Below are 20,448 nucleotides of genomic sequence, written 5' to 3' on the forward strand. Positions count from 1 at the left end.
TGGAATTGTTAAAATGGAATTATAAAGTACAATGCAGTGGGTAGTACATTGCGCAATTAATTATACAATTGTTCAATTAAGCTGATCTACCAATTTTTGAAATCGATATATAAAGTGAAAGATCTCGATGACTGTTGATATGAAAATTGAATATGTTGATATGCACTCCACTGACATCATCTGATGGAAGTTTAACTTAATTAAAAAATAATTAAACTAAATTAGCGTACAAAATTTACATTCAGTATCGAAAATTTTTCATAATTATTGTTACTTTTCTTGCTCATTACTCATAATGTTAGTGGAAACCCATCAATACAATCTTATGTCATTATTTGAAAAACAATTCATTTTGATTATCAAATGTTGATTTGTTAATGCTTAGAACAGAACGTCAGTTGTATTATAAAAGTAAAATTCACAACTAGTCATTCGCCATGAACAGTTTACTCATGCATCTTAGTTTAAAATGAAATTGACTTTTTGTTCAGCGTAAACATTTCAAACTTACTGTATTCAGTCATCTTCAAACATTTTCAAACTTCAATCAAAATAATTTATTTTCTTCTCCACACGTTTATAATTAATATAAGTTTGAAATATCAAATTTCAGCAGAAATAATTTGATTAAAAAAATCTTCTCAAACATTTGAAAACGAAAATTTTGCACACACCGCATTTCACTTTACTTGCATGGTTTCCTTATGCAACAGTGCCATTGAAAGATTACTACTCTACTGCTATGATTTGATTTGATTGATGAAGATTTAAAGAGTATTGATTTCTAACTTGACCAATCAAATTTCTGATCGTTTCAACCAATCAAAGTAATTCTCACTAGAGCAGTAGGGTTGATGCAATTATCATACATACTTTACTTTTTTCATCACAATTAAAAGCAAACTTACTTTTCATATTTCATGAATATATATCTGGTATTCAGTTTTGTCTTGTGACGTTCACGTTTCATTCAATATTTAAATTTACCGAAAATAAAAGCAAATTTATTAACAACAGTTCCAACCAGTTTTTTTCAAAATTTCTGCTGAAATTAACCAAATCAAAAATTACATGATTTTTTCTTTTGCTACAAATAAATAAAACGTAATAGTATGAGATTTCAAACAAAGCAAACTTTGAAATCGATTGAAAGCACTGACAAATAGATGCGCATTATGAATTTCATGGAAATTTAATAATTTTCAAAAATATGCATAACATTTCAATATGCTAAGCGTTCAAATCTTTACTTCGAATCATATCTGCCTGCAGAGATATGAAATCAGACGGCCTCAAGACAACGCTAGAAAAATGTGAAATAACATTACCACCGAATTCATTGACCAATATGTAGAATTCTCTTGGGTGTATAGCTGCCAAACGACCGGTCGCTTCCACATTGCTGTACAAATGAAATTTTACATAATTGTCATCCAAGCATTGCAAAGCTCGCAGAAACAATTCTCGCAAATCGGCAATATTCGACATTACAATTACTGTTTTATTAATTCTAAACAATAAATATTTATATATTATATTAAATTAAATTATGAAAAAATACAAATAAGCAAAGCAACAAAATAAAATATATATATACATCTATGGCAAGAATTGATGCCGAATGAACAAAAGAAAATAAAGACAATACAGAAAATCATTTTTTAATATTAACAATAACAACAATAAAAATAATATAAAATACGCTGAATAGGATCAAATTAAGTGGAATCAAAGGAATGTTGTGGATCTTTTTGTAAAACGTAATGCACAGAAACTGGACGATTTCGCTTGTAAATTGCATGCAAATAAAGCAATGTTCCGGCGCAGGTCAGTGTTGCAGCACAGAGGATAATAAAAATGCCGGTTGTCGCTTTGAAGCCAACCAACTCTTTACGCAAAGAAGCTTCTGTTGGAGAGAATGTGGTTGTGTACAGATCGTAAAGCTGAAATAGAATCAAACATTTTTTCAAACCAAAATCCATCAAAAACCCTGTCAAACAACAAAATTGCTAGTAAAATTTTCAAATTATTCCTCCAAACTGATGTACACTACTTTCAAACATTCTTCAATTTATAACATGAAATTCCATTTTCATCTTGAAATTCCTCTGTTAATTGCACGACAAACACAACACTGCTATACATTAGTAAAAGTATTGGAATATTTATAATTTTAGAAAATGAGACAATTTTTAAATTATTCAAAAATTTCAATTAATATTACTTCCATGACGACCATTTAAAGTACCCAAAAATTACATTAACCTGATTTTCAAATTTTGTTTATCGTATAACGTAAGTCACTCAAAGGAGAAAATGAGTATGCAAATCAAATTTACAAAGTGATACTTTAGAAAGTTATATTTCAATACTAATTTCAATGAGACGTATTCTTGACAAATTACTCAATTAATTAGCAAAAACAAAATTTTAATATCATGCATGCACCTGCATGAATTATTTTTCAGCACCTGTACGAACAATATTTTACTTCTGATTTTGATTACTAAAAACACACAAATCGTCGGGCATATCAAAGAACATAAATGAATAGCAATAAATAATATATACCTTAATGTGAGATATAATTATTTATGTGAAATTTGTTCACCACATATAATTTTACAGAAAACATAAACCATAAAAGTAAAACTTTGAAAAAAAAATAATCAATCAAAATCACTTAAAAATTCAATTAATCAAAAATCTTAAAAAACAAAAAATTGAAAAGAAAATTTAAAAAATTGTTATAAATTCTTAAAATACAATATGATTAAAAGATAATCGTTTATGTGAAATATAACATTCTGTGACGTGCAGTTTTTGCTGCAAATTACAAATGAAACGCTTAAAACAAAGAATAAAAATTCTATAAAAGTCATTATTTTCAACAAATGTTTAATCAATGTTGTTCAGAAACTTCTTCAAACAATAAGAGAATAATAAAATATCAGTACAAAAGAAAATTGCCTCGCTCGTAATTCCGATGTCATAGATAGATGAATAGTTGCAGTCATAAACAAATCATGGCTGTACAAATTTCACTGCAACGAAATAACTGAAATAATAAAATTATCATTTTAAAAAAATAATTAAAAATGAGAAAAGAATACATTCTGCAATACTCATTTCATCCCGCAAATGTATATAATTATATGTAATCATTTCATTCTCAATCATTTACTGACAAATAGAAGAAAGAAATGATGAATAAAATACATAACATACAATAATACAAACTACTGTTTAAAATTGGAATAAACATGCATCGATAAAATTCTAAATTAATAATTTCAACTTTAAATAATGACTATATTAAATGAAGGTAATATGGAGTACTAAACATGGGGTTTAATTTGAAATGAAACTATGAATTGAAATAGCAACTCAATAATTGAATCACGTCAAAGCACCACGAAAAATTTGCAGCAAATAAAAAGCAAACGAAGCGTAAGTATTTACAAATTTCAGTACAAATTTATTTTTCTTTATTTAAATTATAACCTTATAAATAATACATTTCTCGTTTATGTTTAAACCAATTATTTGTTACATTAACATTTTATGTATTTAAGTGGCAAAAAATCATACAATTGCAGCAATTGCTTGAAGTTAGTTTTTGCATAATGAAACATTGTGCTATTAGTTTCCTGGTGTGCGCTAGTATCCTAATTTCTTATTGTTTTCATCATTCAACTGCTGACAGTGATGAAGACGAACTAATCGAATACATCAATATTGCAATACAACAAGAAATTAACGCCATTTTGAATGATAGATATCTATGGTTACTGGGCAACTTCACAACAGCTTTTAGGAAAGGAACCGCGTATTACCTCAGTTTTGATATGATCAAGTCAACATGTGTAATCTTTAAAAATGCAGTAAGTTATTCTACATCCGATATCGATGCATCGTTAACACAAACTAACTTAATTCCATTTCACATATAAATAAAACTCACAAAAACTTTAACCTAATCTGTACTGATATATATATAATTCTACATAATAGTTTCATTGTTTTAAAATTTTAATCCTAAAAAATTTCACAGTTTTCTACAATAATCTATTAAAATTCACATCATTCTTCTAATATAATTGAATTATTTACTGAAATAAAACAACCCTATTACAGGATCATATGTTAGATGGCAGTTATGGAATTATTCATTGCGATGAATTCAATCCAAGACAAAAAAAGCAATGCGTATATATTGTAGATATTGATGTTCAATCTGCAAAACCTATGGAACTTCACGGAGCATGTGAATAAACTAATCGATAGAGATCAATTAAATTAAACAGAAACTTCACCGATTCACTCATGGAACTGTCGCAAACGTTTATCAAAATTATAATGCAGAATCTTTAATATTTTGTTCAAAATACCATGCGTAATGAATGATTAAAATTGTTTGTGCACCACAAATTTGTTTAGTTGTAAATTAATCAAATTCAAAACAGCTTAAAATAAAAAATGTCAAAATATTTGCTTACTGTCCCGATGTAAATATTCCAAAAGCCAACGTGTTCCCATTCATAGTCTTGGTGCAATGTTCGGGTGACATTAATGCTCAAATAGTAGCGATCGCGTGGACCATAATTGATCCAAATATTTTCTCGCAACAAATTTGGATTGCTTAAAATATAAACATCAGAAAAAATCATCACACCACAGTATATAGAGGAAATGTAATAAATTAAAGAGATGAATTTAAAAAATTTACTTTCTACAAGCGAACTGCTTCCACATGGACATGAATGTGTCGCTGACGTTTTTGTCCGTATCAAGTCCAAAGAACGTTTACTTGGTACGTTCCCCATCGTGCAATTATTCTCGATTATTGACACGGATATGTTATACAATTTTTTATTGAAAATAAAATTCTGACTTTTCGGGAAACTATTAGATGATCATAATTCGAAAAATGAATTCATATCGACCAGGAAAGTGTAATTTGAGGTAATCACGCACCGTTTGTGATCTAATTTAGAAATATATATATCACGTTTACCAACAATTCGCTCGGCATTCCATTCATTTTTCAGCCGTCGGTTTACTCGACATGACAATTACTTTATGCACCCTTCAGTCATTATAATCATTATTGTTGTTTCATGCATGCTGAAAATATAAAATACTTTTGACGAAAAAATGTACTGAAGAACAATAATTAGTTGTTGAAATACTTTATTTAGGTGCTTTAGAAAAAAATTTTTGTGCTTCACTTGGAATTTCATTAAAACATTTTTTCTTTTTGATTTTTTAGGAAAATACACAGCAAAACAATAAATTTTAACGCATTATAGTAAACATACTCTGAGGTAAAAATTGAGAAAACCATCAAAACTGCACCAGAATTAAAACATCCATTTTACCACCTTGCATATATATATATATATGTATAGATATCAACTGTTAAGTTTCAATTTTTGAAATGAAACATAAATTGACTAAAAATAAGGTTCTAGCAGTTCGCTGCCGGAAAACGTTTTAATAAGAGAAAAAACTATTCAAATAACAATGACGTTTTTATTGGCAGAAAATTTATTAAATGATTTTGAAAATGTCCTTTCATAAAAGTGAAACTTAACTACACAATAGCTGAAAATTATAGCACGTGCAATGCAGATTGCGTATAATAATTTTATACCTTTCTTGCTTTGCTAATAAATTTGCAACATGCCAGTCTGTAGTTGCTCATTGATACTGAACGACGTTACTTAATACAGGACAGACGAATATAAGAGAAAAAATTTTTTCTCTTTGCCCACTGTTCTGCCATGATAAAAGCGACAATAAACGTTTATGAAATTTCTATAAATGAATTAAATGACGATTAACGATCATCAACAGCTAACTGACAGTGATAGCAAAGTGAAAAGTGAAAATGATGAATTCAAAAGTGAAAAAAAAAGATTCAAAATTCTTAAAAGTATTATGTGAAAAAAGTGAGATTTGAGTTTTTATTTGCTGAATAAAAATTATCACTCAATAGAGAAATAATTTCAAAGAAGCCTGACACTACTTTACTACTATATCAATCAAAAGGCAAAGTTAAACACTACCCATTTAGTGTGAAGAATAAAATCATGTGAAAAAGTTTTGGTCAACTGAAAAACAATAGAATACAGAACAATACAACAAAATGCAGTCAAATCCACTTCTGAAATATTTCTAAAAATTATAATTAAAACATCGTTACAGTAAAATACACAACGGTGGTTGCAGAATTAGACAGAATAAAATTGCGTAGCCGCTGACGATTGCAATTCCACTTGTCCAATTTTGAAACTAATCTTTTTCAACCACGGTTTCAAATCTCTTTCAGATGAGCTGTGGATAGAATTTTCAAAAAAATCCAATCTTACCATCAAATGGCTTGGAATATTAGTGTGATAGGCGGACAAAATTGGATACCACATTGGATAAAGCTGCAAAAATAAACATCAGTTCAGGGTCGGCTAGGCTAAATGGCACTCACAACACATACTTTAGTTAGTACAACAGAATCTGCCTCCAACAAACCTTCTACAGTGTTCAAAAAGTGCAAATTAACCATGTCCGCCAACTGAAATGATGCATATCATTATATTCCATCAAAAGCTGCATCAAATGTTTATTTCCAAAAAAGAAAAAACAAAAACAAACTTACCACTTTGGAATGTGATAAGAGTTGAAGAATAGCCGGTGTAATTCTTGACCAAAAATCCATCACGCTTGCCATTGCATCTTCTTTGACTGAATCATCCAACGCGTGCAACACTGCCTCTTCACAGTAGACGGTCCAAAGTTGACAAAGATGAAAAGCGTGGAACAATGCAGACATATTTAAAACTGATTGCTTAAAAAGTAGATACAAAAAATTAATTGAATGAAATAATTATTAAAATTGCATTGATTTACATTCGATAATTCGGCAAAACCTGCCAAAACAAATTGAATATAATCCGATATTCGATGTGAACATTCGATTGGCAGAGGCATGTTAAAGGACGAAGAGCAAGAGCTCAACGAGCCCAAAAGAACCCAAGAAAGCAATCGCACTCTGCCAACGCAATCGACAAATTCATTTGCCCTTCAAACACAAATAATTTTAACCAACAAGTTGTGAGCTAATTTTTGAAAAAAAAAACAAAACATACCCCAATTGTGTTACTGTTGGAGGAGAAGAGAGCCAAGGCAAAAATCTATAGATGGATCTCGAATCTCGACTGACGCTACGGTATATTTCATGAGCGACATATTTGGCTAGTCCAATTTTCAACTCACCGCCGAGAGTGTCTTCACAAAGACCACCATTCTCCCTGGCGACCATCTGAAAAGAATTTTTTAGATTAATTTCAATTTTTAAATTAAACCCAATGCACAATGCCTTCATTCGATTCAGAACATGATAATCTTGAAGAAATTCGATAAAATCTGGCAAAAATGGCCGAGCACAATCAGCGGCAGAAGTCGCAAACTGAAAATAATAATAAGAAGAAGAAGAAGAAAAAATAATAATATTTTTCAAATAACATTATAGGACAATGTGAATTTTATCGAATAGCGTGAGAAATTTTGCTTCAAAAGGTATTTTTAAACTTTAAAGTTTAGTTGAACTTTAATGTGAAAACAAAAAAAAATTCAATTACCATCATCCTGTCCAAACTGCAGTCGTCAGTTTCACCAAAATCATACAAAATTAGCTGAAAAAAAACAGAATAAAAATTAATTTTTTTTTCATGAAATTCATCGTCGTTCAGAAGCTCACTTTGATGACCATCATGTAATTGACATCGTGCAGTGTGTGCTTGAATTTCAACGCTTGGCAAAATTCATTCAAACAACATCTAGTCAGCGTATGTTTGTCTCGTTCCTGAAAAGCAAAAATATTCTCACACAAAAAGCATTTGATCGCTTGTTTTTTCTCTTTTTCCTCTTACTTTCACGAACGCACGATTGCAAGAAGAACAAAGTGCAATCACGTCGACCAAATTCAGTGGATAATCCAACAGCAGACGTGTAATAAATTTACAACACGTGTCCAACAAAGTCAAAGAAGGCTTAAATACAAATATCAAAAAATTTATCAAATAAAATAATTTGAATAAAAAAAAACTAAAATGTAACACGTGAAATATCGATTAGTAGTAGCATTTGAACTCGATTAGTACTCACTCGAATGGTACCAAAATTGGATATTTTGAATAATCGATTCAAAATTTGAAACAAATGCCCAACGCACAGACTCAAATCTGCATTGTTGGTTAAAATGTGTCGAAAAAAATTATCAAACAACCCAACAACCGTCGTCCAAGTTGGTAGATGAGTATCGTATGAAATGTGACGCATGTATTCGGCCAAATTTGACAACACTAATGCAACATTATCCGGAGTACTTTTGTGAAGATCCTAAATTTGTGGCCAAATTCAAAAAGAGATGGCTGCTAATTGAAATGAATGAATAAAAACAAAAAAAATAATAATAATAATTACCTCCATCAAATGTTGAATTACACTGACAGGATTCAATTCTTGAAAGTCAGCCAAGCACAAAGCGACAGTTTTGAAAAATAATTCATCTAAAAAAATTATTACAACAACAACATAAATTAATTAATGATGTAATAGGCGTTGTCGAAAAACCTTCAATTTCACTTTCAAAAAGTGACAAAAAGAGCCTGTTCGGTGCCAACTGATGCAATACAATTCGAATAAATTGTCTGGCAACGCTGCGACAATTGCTAGGTACAAAAATATTTCTAAAAATTAATAAATGAGTAAATATTTTGAAGAAATAAATGATAAAGAAAACTTCGTACGTTCGCGCTTGCCAAGGATGAAATGTGTGGGCGGCAATTTTCGAAACAGCCGTCAACATGCTCAACAACTGAGGCGCTGCCATCGACGGATCGCGGTGCACAAAAGTAGACAAGCACACTATTCCCAAAGAAATGGTATCTTCGTCGCAAATTTCCAATATTGCATTACAATGAAAACAACGCGCCTGTATTACTGAATCACTGAGCCGCATCTGGCCCAAGAATACAGGCTTTGCAACTTGATGTTGCCTGGAAAATATGAATATTCATCATTATGAACAAAGAAAAATAAATATTAAAAATTTCCATATTTATACTGCAATATTGGTGAAACGGATTTCGCTTGAACAACAACGCTGCCAGGGTCAGAATGAACTTTATGAACAGGAACAGTTTTCGCGTTGCCAATATCATCATCAACCCTGTTGGCCGTAGCGCAACAAAACGCAGGTTCCACTTTTTCCGTAATCACAGTAGCTTCCATTGGTTTTGCAACAATTTCCTTCATTTAAAATTAAACTTTTAAAATTGTCTTACTAATAATAAAAAATAACAAAACACTCACAACATTATCACTAGTGCCGTTTTCAGTCAACGATGGGAGTACTACAACAGCCGGGGGTTGTACCAAATATGCCGAAGCAAGTTGTTCATTTTGCACACGTTGTACTGGAGCTGCAATCTCTGAAATTAAAAATGAAGCAAAAAAAATTATAATTTCAACAATGAACAAAAAATAAATGCGCACCAAAATCCGGATGAACCGCTTGAAACGGTTGTGGAGATGGTTCTAGTACGGCAATGGCAAACTGTTCCTCCGGTTTGAACGTCTCAACTGATACAGTATCGTCGCCTGGGAAAGATGAATAAAATTGATGTTTTAAACTTATTTCCATTAATTAAATACAACATAATCGACCAACCGGTGCTGTCGAGCGAGGAAATTCGACCGTCCACAGCAGTCGGCTTGTGCTTGCTGCTTGCAAGCAAGTGGAGTCGGTCCGATTTGTGAACAACATTCAAACTATCTTTGCTTGTTGTTGCGGTCAGTTTTGCATCAATTTTTCCACTTTCTCCATATTCCATATCTTCCAAATGATGTTCTTCTCGTTCGTCGAACGTCAACTGCCGTTGAGGTAAAGCGCGACGTTTCCGGGCTACTGTCGACGAAACCGACGCTGTCATTGCAGACTTGCTCGTGGCAGATGCAGAAATATTCGCCGTAATTTCTGACGTTTCATCCTGTTCCGTAGAGACACTTTCACAGCTTCCAGCTATGCTCGAACCTATTATTTTTGGATAGTAATAGTAAAAAATAAAGAAATAATAACAAGTCGTAAATCAGAAAAAAAAGCATCACAACAAAAATAAATAAAGCCTAAACAGTTAGTAACTACAGTAAAACAGAGGAATGTTTCTTTGTAAAATGCAAATTGCTACTAGAAAAAGGATAACAAAGTTTCTAATGTTCAAAAGTCTAAATCGAATCTTCATCTACTCTCTAATGTATTTTTCGACTAATTCCACTAAATCTAAGTAAGCTTGCTAAATACTTCAAATGAAAATGGTAAGAAGAGCGACGACTATTTTCATTCATCGAGTATATTACAATATTAGTTGACGAAAAAAAACATATATATTAAAGATGGCCTCGTGGTAAGAAATTATAATTTCCACACTGTCTGTACTTTTCGATTGGATCAAAGATTCGTTGGACGAACGGGAACTGATCGGCCAATATCGTAGCGTACGGACCAAAATGCGAACATTGTTGATGGACGTTTGCAAACGCGTGCGGCGCGACTCCTCAGGGGTCGATCTCACACCTTTCAGGTAAGGAAACACTAGACAATAAAATTCAACATCCTGACATTTTCCAACTTTGATTTTTCAAAATTCATATTCTCTAGTTGAACATTAAATTTCCATTTTCATCTGCACTAGTTATCTTTATCATTACCAAACTAATGATAATAATAATAATGATGAATAAAAATACTTTTCACTTATCTCTTCTTCTAATTCTTCCTTTCTCACTGTTTACAACTTCTCTTATCAAAAAAATCATTCATTAATAGATAGAATAAATTTATATTATAAAAAAATCGACTCAACATTATAATCAAACAACTTATATTTTTCTTAAAAAATAGCACATTAACAAAAGCTGAAATAAAATTCATGAATAACAATATGTGCACATAATAAAAAATGCGGAAATCTATCCAGCTGCAAATTATAAAAAAATCATTATTACGAGAGTATTGTAGCGATCCAATTTTTCATAATAAAATATTTCGTTTGAAATACTGTTTCTGGAAATTATCTGTTTCAAAAATTTAAACTTGCGTTGTGCAAAAGAATTAAAATAAAATCACCTAGCCAATGAGCACATAAAATCAACTTTCCTTCGTGATGAAGAAAAAGCAGGTTTGAAACGGTGAAATGAAAAAAAAAATATTTTTTTAATTAAAATTAAACAGCTTTAAATAATCGCTGAAATACACTATACAATTGATTACATTTAAAATAATAATAACAAAACAGCACAAAATGTTTCAAGCTTACTTGTAGAACGAAAACTAGGACTGTGCATTGACATCTGCAATCGAACGCAACTGTGCACCTGAGAGTTCAACGTGCAAATTACAATTCGAATCATATTCAATACTGCTTCGTTAATTGGAGGTTGATCAAACTGATACTAAAAGTAAAATATACAGCTTTTTTCATACAATCTAAACAGATAATTTCAATAAAAACATTGCAATGAAATGCCAACCTTGTACAAAATTAACAAAAGTGACCACATCCAGTGTTGACGCATGTGCGGCTCCAAACACCAAAGCGTGCAATCACTTGTTATAGAAACTGATGAATTCGGTGCGAACATTTTCGGTGGAGATGGCAAATAAACAAGCAATGAAGAAGCCAGTGGTAAAATTTGACGTACAAAAAATACATTATTATCCAACACTTTTGGTAAATTGGATAAAAATGAATTGCATATAGCGGATGACCTGAAATTGAAAAGTAAAAAAATAGTAAATATACAAAGCCTGATATATATATATAGACATTGCCTGAGTCTGTGAGCTGGAACGGTGAATGTCCTCTCTTGGACATTAAAACCCAGCAGCATATTCAGATGTCGCAAAACAGAACTCTAAAAATCAAAGTAAAAAAATGCTTAAAACACAAGCACTGAAGAAAATGTTAGAGACTTCTTGTTCGCACCTGTCTTTTCGCGGACGCTTTTTCGTCAGCATTAACGCATGCTGTTCGAGAATTGCTTAAAAATTTCATAAACAGCGTAATTATTAGCCGTACAGATTCTCTGAGAGTGTTGTCCATCGGTGTTGTCGATGTTCCATCACTGCTGTCTTCGTTGACTGCATTGGATTTACAACCGAATGAACTTTGCTTTTGCAACTGCTTAATTGTTGATGGTAAATCTAAAAATATATACTTCCTCTTTTCCACTCACTATTTCTCATTAAAAAAAACTAATTCTTTACATACCAAATAAGTTCACTTCAATATTATTTGTTTGATTGTTTGATTCAACTTTCTGAGAAGACGATTCTCCTAAATAATAAATACAATATAAATTTAAAAAAAGTAAACTGAATAACAAATTTTAAAATAATAATAATAACCTTTCAAAAAATAAGCATAAGTAATGCGAAGTGAATCGTCCATATTTTTCTGCAATTCCGTTAAGCAATTTATCAAATAGCGCTGTATAGAACGCAATGTTTCGCCTTTGTCGGCCAAATGTCTAGCAAGCGAAGATTTGTGACGATAAATTTCCACCATGTTATCGTGTAAATAATAATCTTAAAAATAAACAAAGAAACAGAATTATAAAAAGTCAAAATAAGATATATATACCTCCTGGAAAGGTAATTTTGCCAGTAGTTTGTAGCTGCATTTGCGCTTCTTTAGATAATGCTTCGAATCGATTTTGGAAAAATTCCCAATTCAATACTGGTACATTTTGAAGCACTGAGCTAAGAACGAGAAACTGATGCATCATCAGCGCACGATCTTCGATCACCAAATCAAATTGTGATTCCAAAGATTTGCATAAACACTTAATAAAAAAAAACAAAATTTTTTATATACAGACAACAATGTGTATGCAAATAACTGACTTTCAAAGAGGATTCTTTGATTGTTTGAACGGATATCAAAGCTCGCTGAGCTACGGTGGAATTATGATCATTCGTAGCAGAAATTAAGAAAACAAACGCAATCGCCAAAGCACCTTCTATATTAACGTTGTTTTTCACAGAAGGTGCGTCAATAAACCATGATAATACAGTTACTTTTTCAACTATAAAACAATTTCAAAAGTTATGATTAAAAAATTTTTTCTTAAGCAAAATTCATTTACAATAACAACAACAACAACAAATAATAATAATAATCATCATCATCATCTCACCTGCTTCAAGGCGTGTTCGAAAATCAGAATTGACAAAATCACGGCTCACCGTAGACCAGAATACATCTGCTCCGCAAGGCAACGATAAGCAGTGAAAAATAAGACATGCACAAACCTCAGACACTTGACTATATTGTGATCGTAAAAGTTTCCAGAATCTACAAAAGAAAAATTGAAATTATTATTTCATTAGTTGCTCATCTTGCTTATTATCATATCAGTTGTAATCACTTTGGAATCAAGATGTTTTCTTGGGCCCATATCAAAAATCCTCTTCTTTCAAATTGTGCATTTTTCAACGCATTCAAATTTAAGCATAAGCATTTAATCGTGGTCAGCATAAAATATCTGACGTCAGGATTCGGATGATCTTCAACAGTCTGCAATAGTAGGTGGAATGAAAAGCAGTGCAATAATATACAATTCACTCGCACTTACAGTCATGTAAGCATGAATCAGTCTCAGTTCAGCAGGCAAATCTTCGATTCGAAATCGAAATTTTCCCAAGCTTGTATACCAAAAGCTATCGTCCACTGCAGATTCAGTTTTCTTGGCAATTTCAGTCGGTGAATCGCACACATCCATCATAGTAGTCGTAGTAACCACCTTGCAATTTGCCTGCTCCAATTCAGAGTCAGTCACTGTAACTGCTTCAACAGTAGCAACTTCGGGCTGAAACGATTTTCAATTAAATAATGATAATAATACTGAATTTCAATTCAAACACAACCTCTTCAACTGGTAATATCCCGACAAACTCTTCTGGATATTCTTCTTGCACGACAGCGCTAAAAGCACCACTTGTATTGACATTATCACCAACAATGGCACTTCTTCGTTTCAAATTATGCACTAAAAAACAAAAATATTTAAAAATTCTTTAAAATTCAACAAAATTTGCGCTAAAATGTTACCACCTTCAGAATCAACAAAACTTTCCACTTCTTTCCCATCTTTTCTGTCTACAGAAAAACAGTTCTCCAGTTTAGCTTCTTCACGAACTGCACTTTCACCGAAAGTGCGAGATGCTGTAGACTGTTTTCCGTGCATTTTATCAGAACTTTCAAATACAGCTCTTCCCAAAGATGGACACAATGTTGCAACTGTTTCCATTGCAAGCTGTAACGTAAAATGCATATTAATGTACTAAAGTATATTTATTGGCTGCTAAATAACAAAACTATATGCCATTACTTGAAAAAAAATCGTGGAATCACGACAATACACACAGTCGGCAAATTGGTCACACTCAACATTGCTGCATGTATGCATGCCTAACCAAGGCAGTTTGATTATATCTATGATCACACACATAATGTTCTGCTCCATAATCGACGAGGTGGCTTGATTTTTATTGAAGCCCCCCAATTCCATCTGAACACGAGCATATTAATAAATTAATTAATTGAGAATTTCTCGACTTACTTGACGCATCAAAATGTCCAATATTACAATAAATAGAACGACACTTGTACTGTCGTTTGTGCTAAACACTGACTGCCTGTGCGAATGGTGCATATCGCTGGAGAAATGCATCATGTCTTCCTCAGCAAAAAGGGAACTCTCCGGATCGTTCATATGTTCCTGAAAATGGAAATGAACACAGAAAAAAAATGCTAAACAAGTAAAGAAGCTTAAAGCACCTTAAAAGACAAGCCTTCAGTGGTAACAGGTTGAAAAGAAAACACGCTCTTCGCCCCTAGTTTCAACAAATTCAGCAAAGTATCCATCGGAATGACGATGTCAATGTCAGTCAGAAGCTGAAAAGTTGTGGTTGAATGTTGCTTCGAAATATATAATTTAAATTATTTATTCATAAAATCAAACAAACTTGTAGCCAGCATAAAGCACTTTCTTGCTCTTTGAAACTATCCCCTTGCAATCGAACCTGAATGAAATGGTAAATCTGGTTCGACGGAAAAGACAATGAGCAAAGGTCAACTTCGAAAATTTTGCTAAACAAAAACAAAATCAGTTTCAACAGGGGAAAAAGTATGCTAATTTTAAAAATTACCATAAAAGCACTTTCAATTCTGGAAGATCCGATTCGGGGATTTCATTGGACATGACATCAAACCAATCTGGCATTATTCGTTCCCAGGTCTGATTGAAAAACCAAAAAAAAAAAAATTACTATTTCATCTATAACAAAATCAGAAAGAAATATCACATCAAAAGAAATCAAATCGTATGGAATTAGAGCTAATATTTTCGACAGGCCATCTTTCAACTGATCGCTTCTTTTGGATAATTTATCCCATGCGCCGCCAACTTTGGCAAAACTCGGTGGTTTCGGTAATAAACATTGAACAAACATCCCATAATGACTTTCAATAATTCTGCGTAGCCAGTTGCAGACAAACTTTAAAATAAACAAAAATATCAAATAATATTTTTCAATCTTGTGAGATATTGTTATATTTATGATAAAAAGAGAATATGAGAAAATATCTCACTTCGCTTTTCAATTGTTCTATGCTCGTTCCAATGCAATCTGAATTGCAAAATAATGCTTTACAAAATATTATTTCTCAGACACAAAAAACTATTTACCACTGGGCAAGAGAGCAGTTGTAGCAAACCACTGAAACAACGCTGCCAACAGGTGACCAATTGCATCCTGAGAGAAAAAATTAAACATCATCATGAGGAATAATTATTCATTTTGTATGAAATTTTGAAATATTCTATCACCTGAGAAGCATTTTCAATTGGAGGACAAAAACTTATCAACATTTTTATACCATAAGCAGACAGTGTGCGTCTTTCGTCGGTTAAAGTTTTCTTTGATTGGTCTGAGCCTTCGAGCTGTTGTAACCATTTTGGCAACTTTTCTGCATGTACTTCTTCAATCAATACGGATGTTTCTTTCAAAAGGCTAAATCATTTCAGAAATTGAAAAATATTTTTTTAATACTTACACGACGCAGATTATCTATATATATATATATAGGCTAGGATTAAAGCTTTACAAAAAATTACAACTCACGAGTTTGTTTGTCACTTTTCAAATTTATAAATCAATCGATAAATATTTCTAACAGAAAGCTCAAATCTCATCGCACACCATGCAAGAGAGGTTGGTTTCCACATTTAAAAATAAACCATTTTATAGCTACGTTCCATTACTTTTAATCTCAATCATCTAAGAATAGCAATAGCTAAAATCAAACCACCTGACAATGAGAAAAATTAAAATCTATAAGATATTTTTCCCTCGGTTCAATACCTTACAATGGCAGTGATCATATCGGCAAAAAATTTCGGCTCGCAATTCCATGCAGAGGGAATCGCTTCCAAATAAGTGTGATTCACATTCTGATGACGCTGACGATGGCACTGTTCGCACAATCTCGATGGAATGAAGTTATTTAAACGTACGCATTCATCTGAAAAGCACGTCGATACAGCCAAACGATTGCTTGAAGTGCATTCCTAGAAAAGAGTTGCCATTCAAAAATCCACAACGGAGAACATCTATTAAAATTAACCTTGTTTTGACAAATATTTGCCAAAGTCGACAACGGTTGGAAATATGGGAAAAGAGATGATCTCAATGCGTCAGGAACTTCCTGGGCACACTGGCTGCAAAGAAACAATGGAGGTGCAATGTCTCCATATTCTGCACAGTATGACGAATCATAACATTTCTAATGATAAAAAAATGTATCCTACTATTATTAAAGTATAATAAATTTCAAATATAAAAATTACTTTTGTGCTCAGGTTTTCATCCCCACTATTACAATTTCTCTGCTGACATCGTGTCGGAGCCCAGGCTATTTTTTCAATGTTATTATCAATTAAAGTGCTAAATTTAAACAAAAATAATCTAATTTACCGTGAATTTTATATTCTGCGGTCTTTCTATCAATAAAGTCTGCTTTTGACAATGGCCAATAGTGAAACAAAAGATTAACTGCCGGAATTCTACTTTCAGTAGTACCATACGCAATAACAGACATTATATCCTATAAATCATATGAACATAATATGCGTATGCGTATGCGTATATTCAACTGGCTTCCAGTAATAAAAACATACTTTGTATACATCACAACGAAGAGACATTAGCGTTTCAATTAACCATGTATGGTGTCCTAACAGAAGCAAAGAAAAAAACTTTTCAGTAATTAACACACAAAATACAGCAGAAAAGTAGAAAAAGAACACACCAACACAACAGTCACTCAATGCAAAAACAAACTGCTACAAAAATTCTCATGCTCAGACACACTGCTTACGTGGATCTTTACAATATTGAAAAACCAGCAAAATAATGCTGGATACAGATGCGGTGGCATAAGAATTTCCACTTTCATCTGTAAAAATAAATAAATTAATTTTTATATTTTTTAAATAAATAATTTACTATAAAGAGTAAAGGGCAGAAGGACATTGCAAAGCAAACGCAACACATCAGGATACAGCTCTGATGGGTAAATGCTCAGCAGGCTGGCAACATTGTACGGAAGTTGTTCGGCATGTTCTCTATCCAAAAATAAATACACGCAGTGAATGGTGTTTAAAATTGCATTTCCAAGTGCTAAACAAAAAAGCAGCTTCTTCAGACAATAGATTTGTGAAAATATTCAAATTACCAATCTGCCCCGTAGTAACTAGTGGATAAATATCAATAATATTGTTCAAAGCATTGTATAATCCGTTGTAATTCAAATTGGGGAAGAGTGTAGCTCGGCTAACATCACTTTTGATAGACAAGAACGTTTCGGTCGAGGTTCCCTGAACATCACGCAGAATGCTACAACAGTAATAAGCATTAAAAAAAATAATATCCATTTTAAATAAATCAACGTAACCAACCCAAGCAAAGTTTGCTGGAAATATCTGAGAGTGTTGACGATGTCCAATCCAGAGGGAAGCTGCTGGCTGTTTGTCACATGTTGGTAAAATTCATTTAAATTTCTGATCTTTGCACTAACTGAAATAAAAAAAAGAAAATACAAATGCAATATACAATACAACAATTATTTTGTATTTCCATTGAACAAATAAAAATTATAATGGATTATAAATTTTACACCTATTTCAAAAATTATAATTTGATATGCATATTTTAAATAATGCAAATAAAATACTGAAAACATTGATTTATTAAATTAACACAGGAACAAAAATAGGATGAATGAACACTTCATAACGAATCAATTTTCACCAAACGGCAAATAGAACAAAAGCTGCCTAAAAGCTACAGACAAAAAAATTCTTTCATCAAAATAAATAAATAAATAAATAAATAGCACTCTTCTATTATATGAATAGTAAAAACATTGTTCCATTAAATGACAATGAAAAATGAACTGAAATACTCGAGTGAAAAGAAATATTCAACATACGCAAATCAGTATATTCAAATAAAATTTTTATTAAAAAACAAGAAATTGTATTTAAATAATTTAATTAAAAATACTTTAAATGTAAATTAAGAAAAAAAGAAATTAAATGATAAACTTGTCACATACAAAGATAGAATTTTAATAAATATGCCATAATCAAGATTAGACACGTTGAAAATTATGCATGTAGCAATGGAAAACGAAGAAGATGATGATGATGATGAAGAAGAAAAGCAGATGAATAATAATAAGAAAGCAGAATAGAATCGGTTTGAACACCGGCCGGCACACTTGATTGAATTTTCTGGTGAACAAAAGCGCAGCAATTGACAAGTGAATGTTTCAAGATTTCGACTGCTCATTATTTGCCCCCTCTGAGCAGATCTCGCCTTGACCACCACGCCTGAACGCTTAACAATGATGAAAGAAAATGCAAGAAATTTAAAAGCAATAAGAGCCACTAACAAATAAAAGACAAAACCACTTCACATATGCAATTTTTTATAGAAAAGGGAATTTAAAGTATTGAACAAAATCAATGATGGTCAAGAAAATTGAAATTCACGTTCCACATCCGCACAATATCACCATTTTGTGGCAACTGCGAAGCTTCCATCATAACTTTTTACTGATTATACAAAAGAAAAAAAATACAACCTACAAATGCGTTGTAAGTATAATATCTTGTTGAATCATCCTTCTCATATTTACTGATTAAATTCATCGATTGAAACACTGTGATCAGCATTGACAAAAAAAACGTATTATCTTTTGATAATTTTGTTTATTTAATTCATAATTGAACTGTTAAAAATTATTATTCGCTTTCATTTATAATAATATTTAAAATTTAAAGACAAGTTTTCTCCAACTTCATACGCATTTCACAATCAATAGGAAATAAGTGTGTTTACGCGAAGTTCTATCAACAGCTACATGCCATGTTGTGCTGATACTATTTCCAATAAACAAACGCAAAATGATTTATTTATGCGATAGCGAAATCACCACATGATGGTTAGAAATTTGATTATCATTTTGGCTAAAGCAATAAGAAGGGAAATTCAATTTGTGAATGCAGACTATAATAAGGCAGAGACTTATTAGAACTGCATCGTTGTCATTTGTGAAAAATATATTTGCCCTTCCCAAATGGTGAACCATATTGCATTGCAAGAATTTTCAAATAAAACGTGCTTTTCAATTTCTGTTCATTTTAAATCTAAATATTTAAGTATATGAGCAACATTTCCTTTCTCAAATCTATTGTCACATTTGCACGAAGCACAAGGCGCTTTCATATTCACCCCTCATCAGTTAAACACAGCAGTAAACGTTTCTCAAAGTAAGCAATGTTTTGAACTTTATTATACTAAAATTACACATTTCGAAACTTAATAAACATATATCTCCATTTTATAATGATAAGTCATAGTATTATTCAGTACTTTTCTGTATTGAGTGCAGGATATTGAACTTTAGTAAGAAAATCAAATGCTTCCCACAACTGCTTCAAAACAAAAAACAGTTTAAATACGAACTTAAATTTAGTTAATACTTCATTTTCTTTAAGTACAACACAATCAAATTCACTATTCTGCCAAATCAATAGAAACCTTCACAAAATCAGATTCACACGTGCCCCTGATTTAAAAAATTAGTGTTCCATTTTTTGTTTCTAATAATTAATCTTTCACAGACAACTTTACATGGATAAAAAAAAGTTTGTGATATCAAAATTAAATTTATTGCCACCTTTGTTTTCCTCATCACATTACTAACACAAATACAGAAATAATTACAATTTGTATTATTACCAATATCATCTAAT

At 31.7% G+C, this 20,448-nt stretch overlaps 3 protein-coding genes across 3 annotated transcripts; 1 reads left to right on the forward strand and 2 right to left on the reverse strand.

The window, feature by feature from the left end:
- Positions 1-1,718: 1,718 nt before the first annotated feature.
- Positions 1,719-2,145, reverse strand: Tsp_07921 (conserved hypothetical protein). The gene is made up of 2 exons (XM_003381320.1): positions 2,062-2,145; positions 1,719-1,943 (listed from the first exon to the last, which is right to left on the reverse strand). The coding sequence occupies exons 1-2, from the start codon at positions 2,143-2,145 to the stop codon at positions 1,719-1,721; spliced, it is 309 nt and encodes a 102-aa protein (XP_003381368.1).
- Positions 2,146-3,626: 1,481 nt separating this feature from the next.
- On the forward strand, positions 3,627-4,275 carry Tsp_07920 (DNA polymerase epsilon subunit 2). The gene is made up of 2 exons (XM_003381321.1): positions 3,627-3,884; positions 4,138-4,275. Exons 1-2 carry the CDS (start codon positions 3,627-3,629, stop codon positions 4,273-4,275), a joined length of 396 nt encoding a protein of 131 aa, XP_003381369.1.
- Positions 4,276-6,236: 1,961 nt separating this feature from the next.
- Positions 6,237-19,233, reverse strand: Tsp_07919 (conserved hypothetical protein). Its single transcript, XM_003381322.1, is given in 52 exon segments — positions 6,237-6,437; positions 6,497-6,574; positions 6,659-6,847; positions 6,910-7,081; positions 7,149-7,321; positions 7,397-7,468; positions 7,641-7,694; positions 7,760-7,864; positions 7,932-8,051; positions 8,296-8,400; positions 8,485-8,570; positions 8,635-8,750; positions 8,811-9,059; positions 9,128-9,312; positions 9,376-9,494; positions 9,559-9,663; positions 9,734-10,096; positions 10,490-10,654; positions 11,379-11,514; positions 11,593-11,830; positions 11,943-11,976; positions 12,035-12,102; positions 12,121-12,265; positions 12,333-12,398; positions 12,470-12,649; positions 12,705-12,906; positions 12,968-13,149; positions 13,261-13,418; positions 13,492-13,640; positions 13,699-13,932; positions 13,991-14,112; positions 14,175-14,379; positions 14,455-14,634; positions 14,686-14,844; positions 14,904-15,044; positions 15,092-15,148; positions 15,286-15,363; positions 15,395-15,622; positions 15,717-15,754; positions 15,814-15,880; positions 15,955-16,138; positions 16,490-16,695; positions 16,752-16,910; positions 16,975-17,039; positions 17,102-17,231; positions 17,305-17,360; positions 17,505-17,582; positions 17,633-17,749; positions 17,862-18,022; positions 18,085-18,202; positions 18,819-18,907; positions 19,190-19,233. 52 exon segments carry the CDS (start codon positions 19,231-19,233, stop codon positions 6,237-6,239), a joined length of 7,131 nt encoding a protein of 2,376 aa, XP_003381370.1.
- Between the last annotated feature and the right edge of the window lie 1,215 nt (positions 19,234-20,448).

Source organism: Trichinella spiralis (genome assembly GCF_000181795.1).
Source record: "Trichinella spiralis strain ISS 195 chromosome Unknown Scfld2, whole genome shotgun sequence".
Classification (NCBI taxonomy): domain Eukaryota; kingdom Metazoa; phylum Nematoda; class Enoplea; order Trichinellida; family Trichinellidae; genus Trichinella; species Trichinella spiralis.

Bases quoted from the DNA above. Each gene is read 5' to 3' on its own strand.
- Tsp_07919 (XM_003381322.1), bottom strand. From the start codon at position 19,233: ATGGAAGCTTCGCAGTTGCCACAAAATGGTGATATTGTGCGGAT. The intron at 14,113-14,174 runs GTAACATTTTAG...TTTGTTTTTTAG, and splicing joins TTTTGTTGATTCTGAAGGTG to TGCATAATTTGAAACGAAGA. The intron at 12,650-12,704 runs GTATATATATCT...TTTATTTTTAAG, and splicing joins CAAAATTACCTTTCCAGGAG to ATTATTATTTACACGATAAC.
- Tsp_07921 (XM_003381320.1), bottom strand. From the start codon at position 2,145: ATGTATAGCAGTGTTGTGTTTGTCGTGCAATTAACAGAGGAATTTCAA. The intron at 1,944-2,061 runs GTTTGAAAGTAG...ATTCTATTTCAG, and splicing joins CATGTTATAAATTGAAGAAT to CTTTACGATCTGTACACAAC.
- Tsp_07920 (XM_003381321.1), top strand. From the start codon at position 3,627: ATGAAACATTGTGCTATTAGTTTCCTGGTGTGCGCTAGTATCCTAATT. The intron at 3,885-4,137 runs GTAAGTTATTCT...ACCCTATTACAG, and splicing joins GTGTAATCTTTAAAAATGCA to GATCATATGTTAGATGGCAG.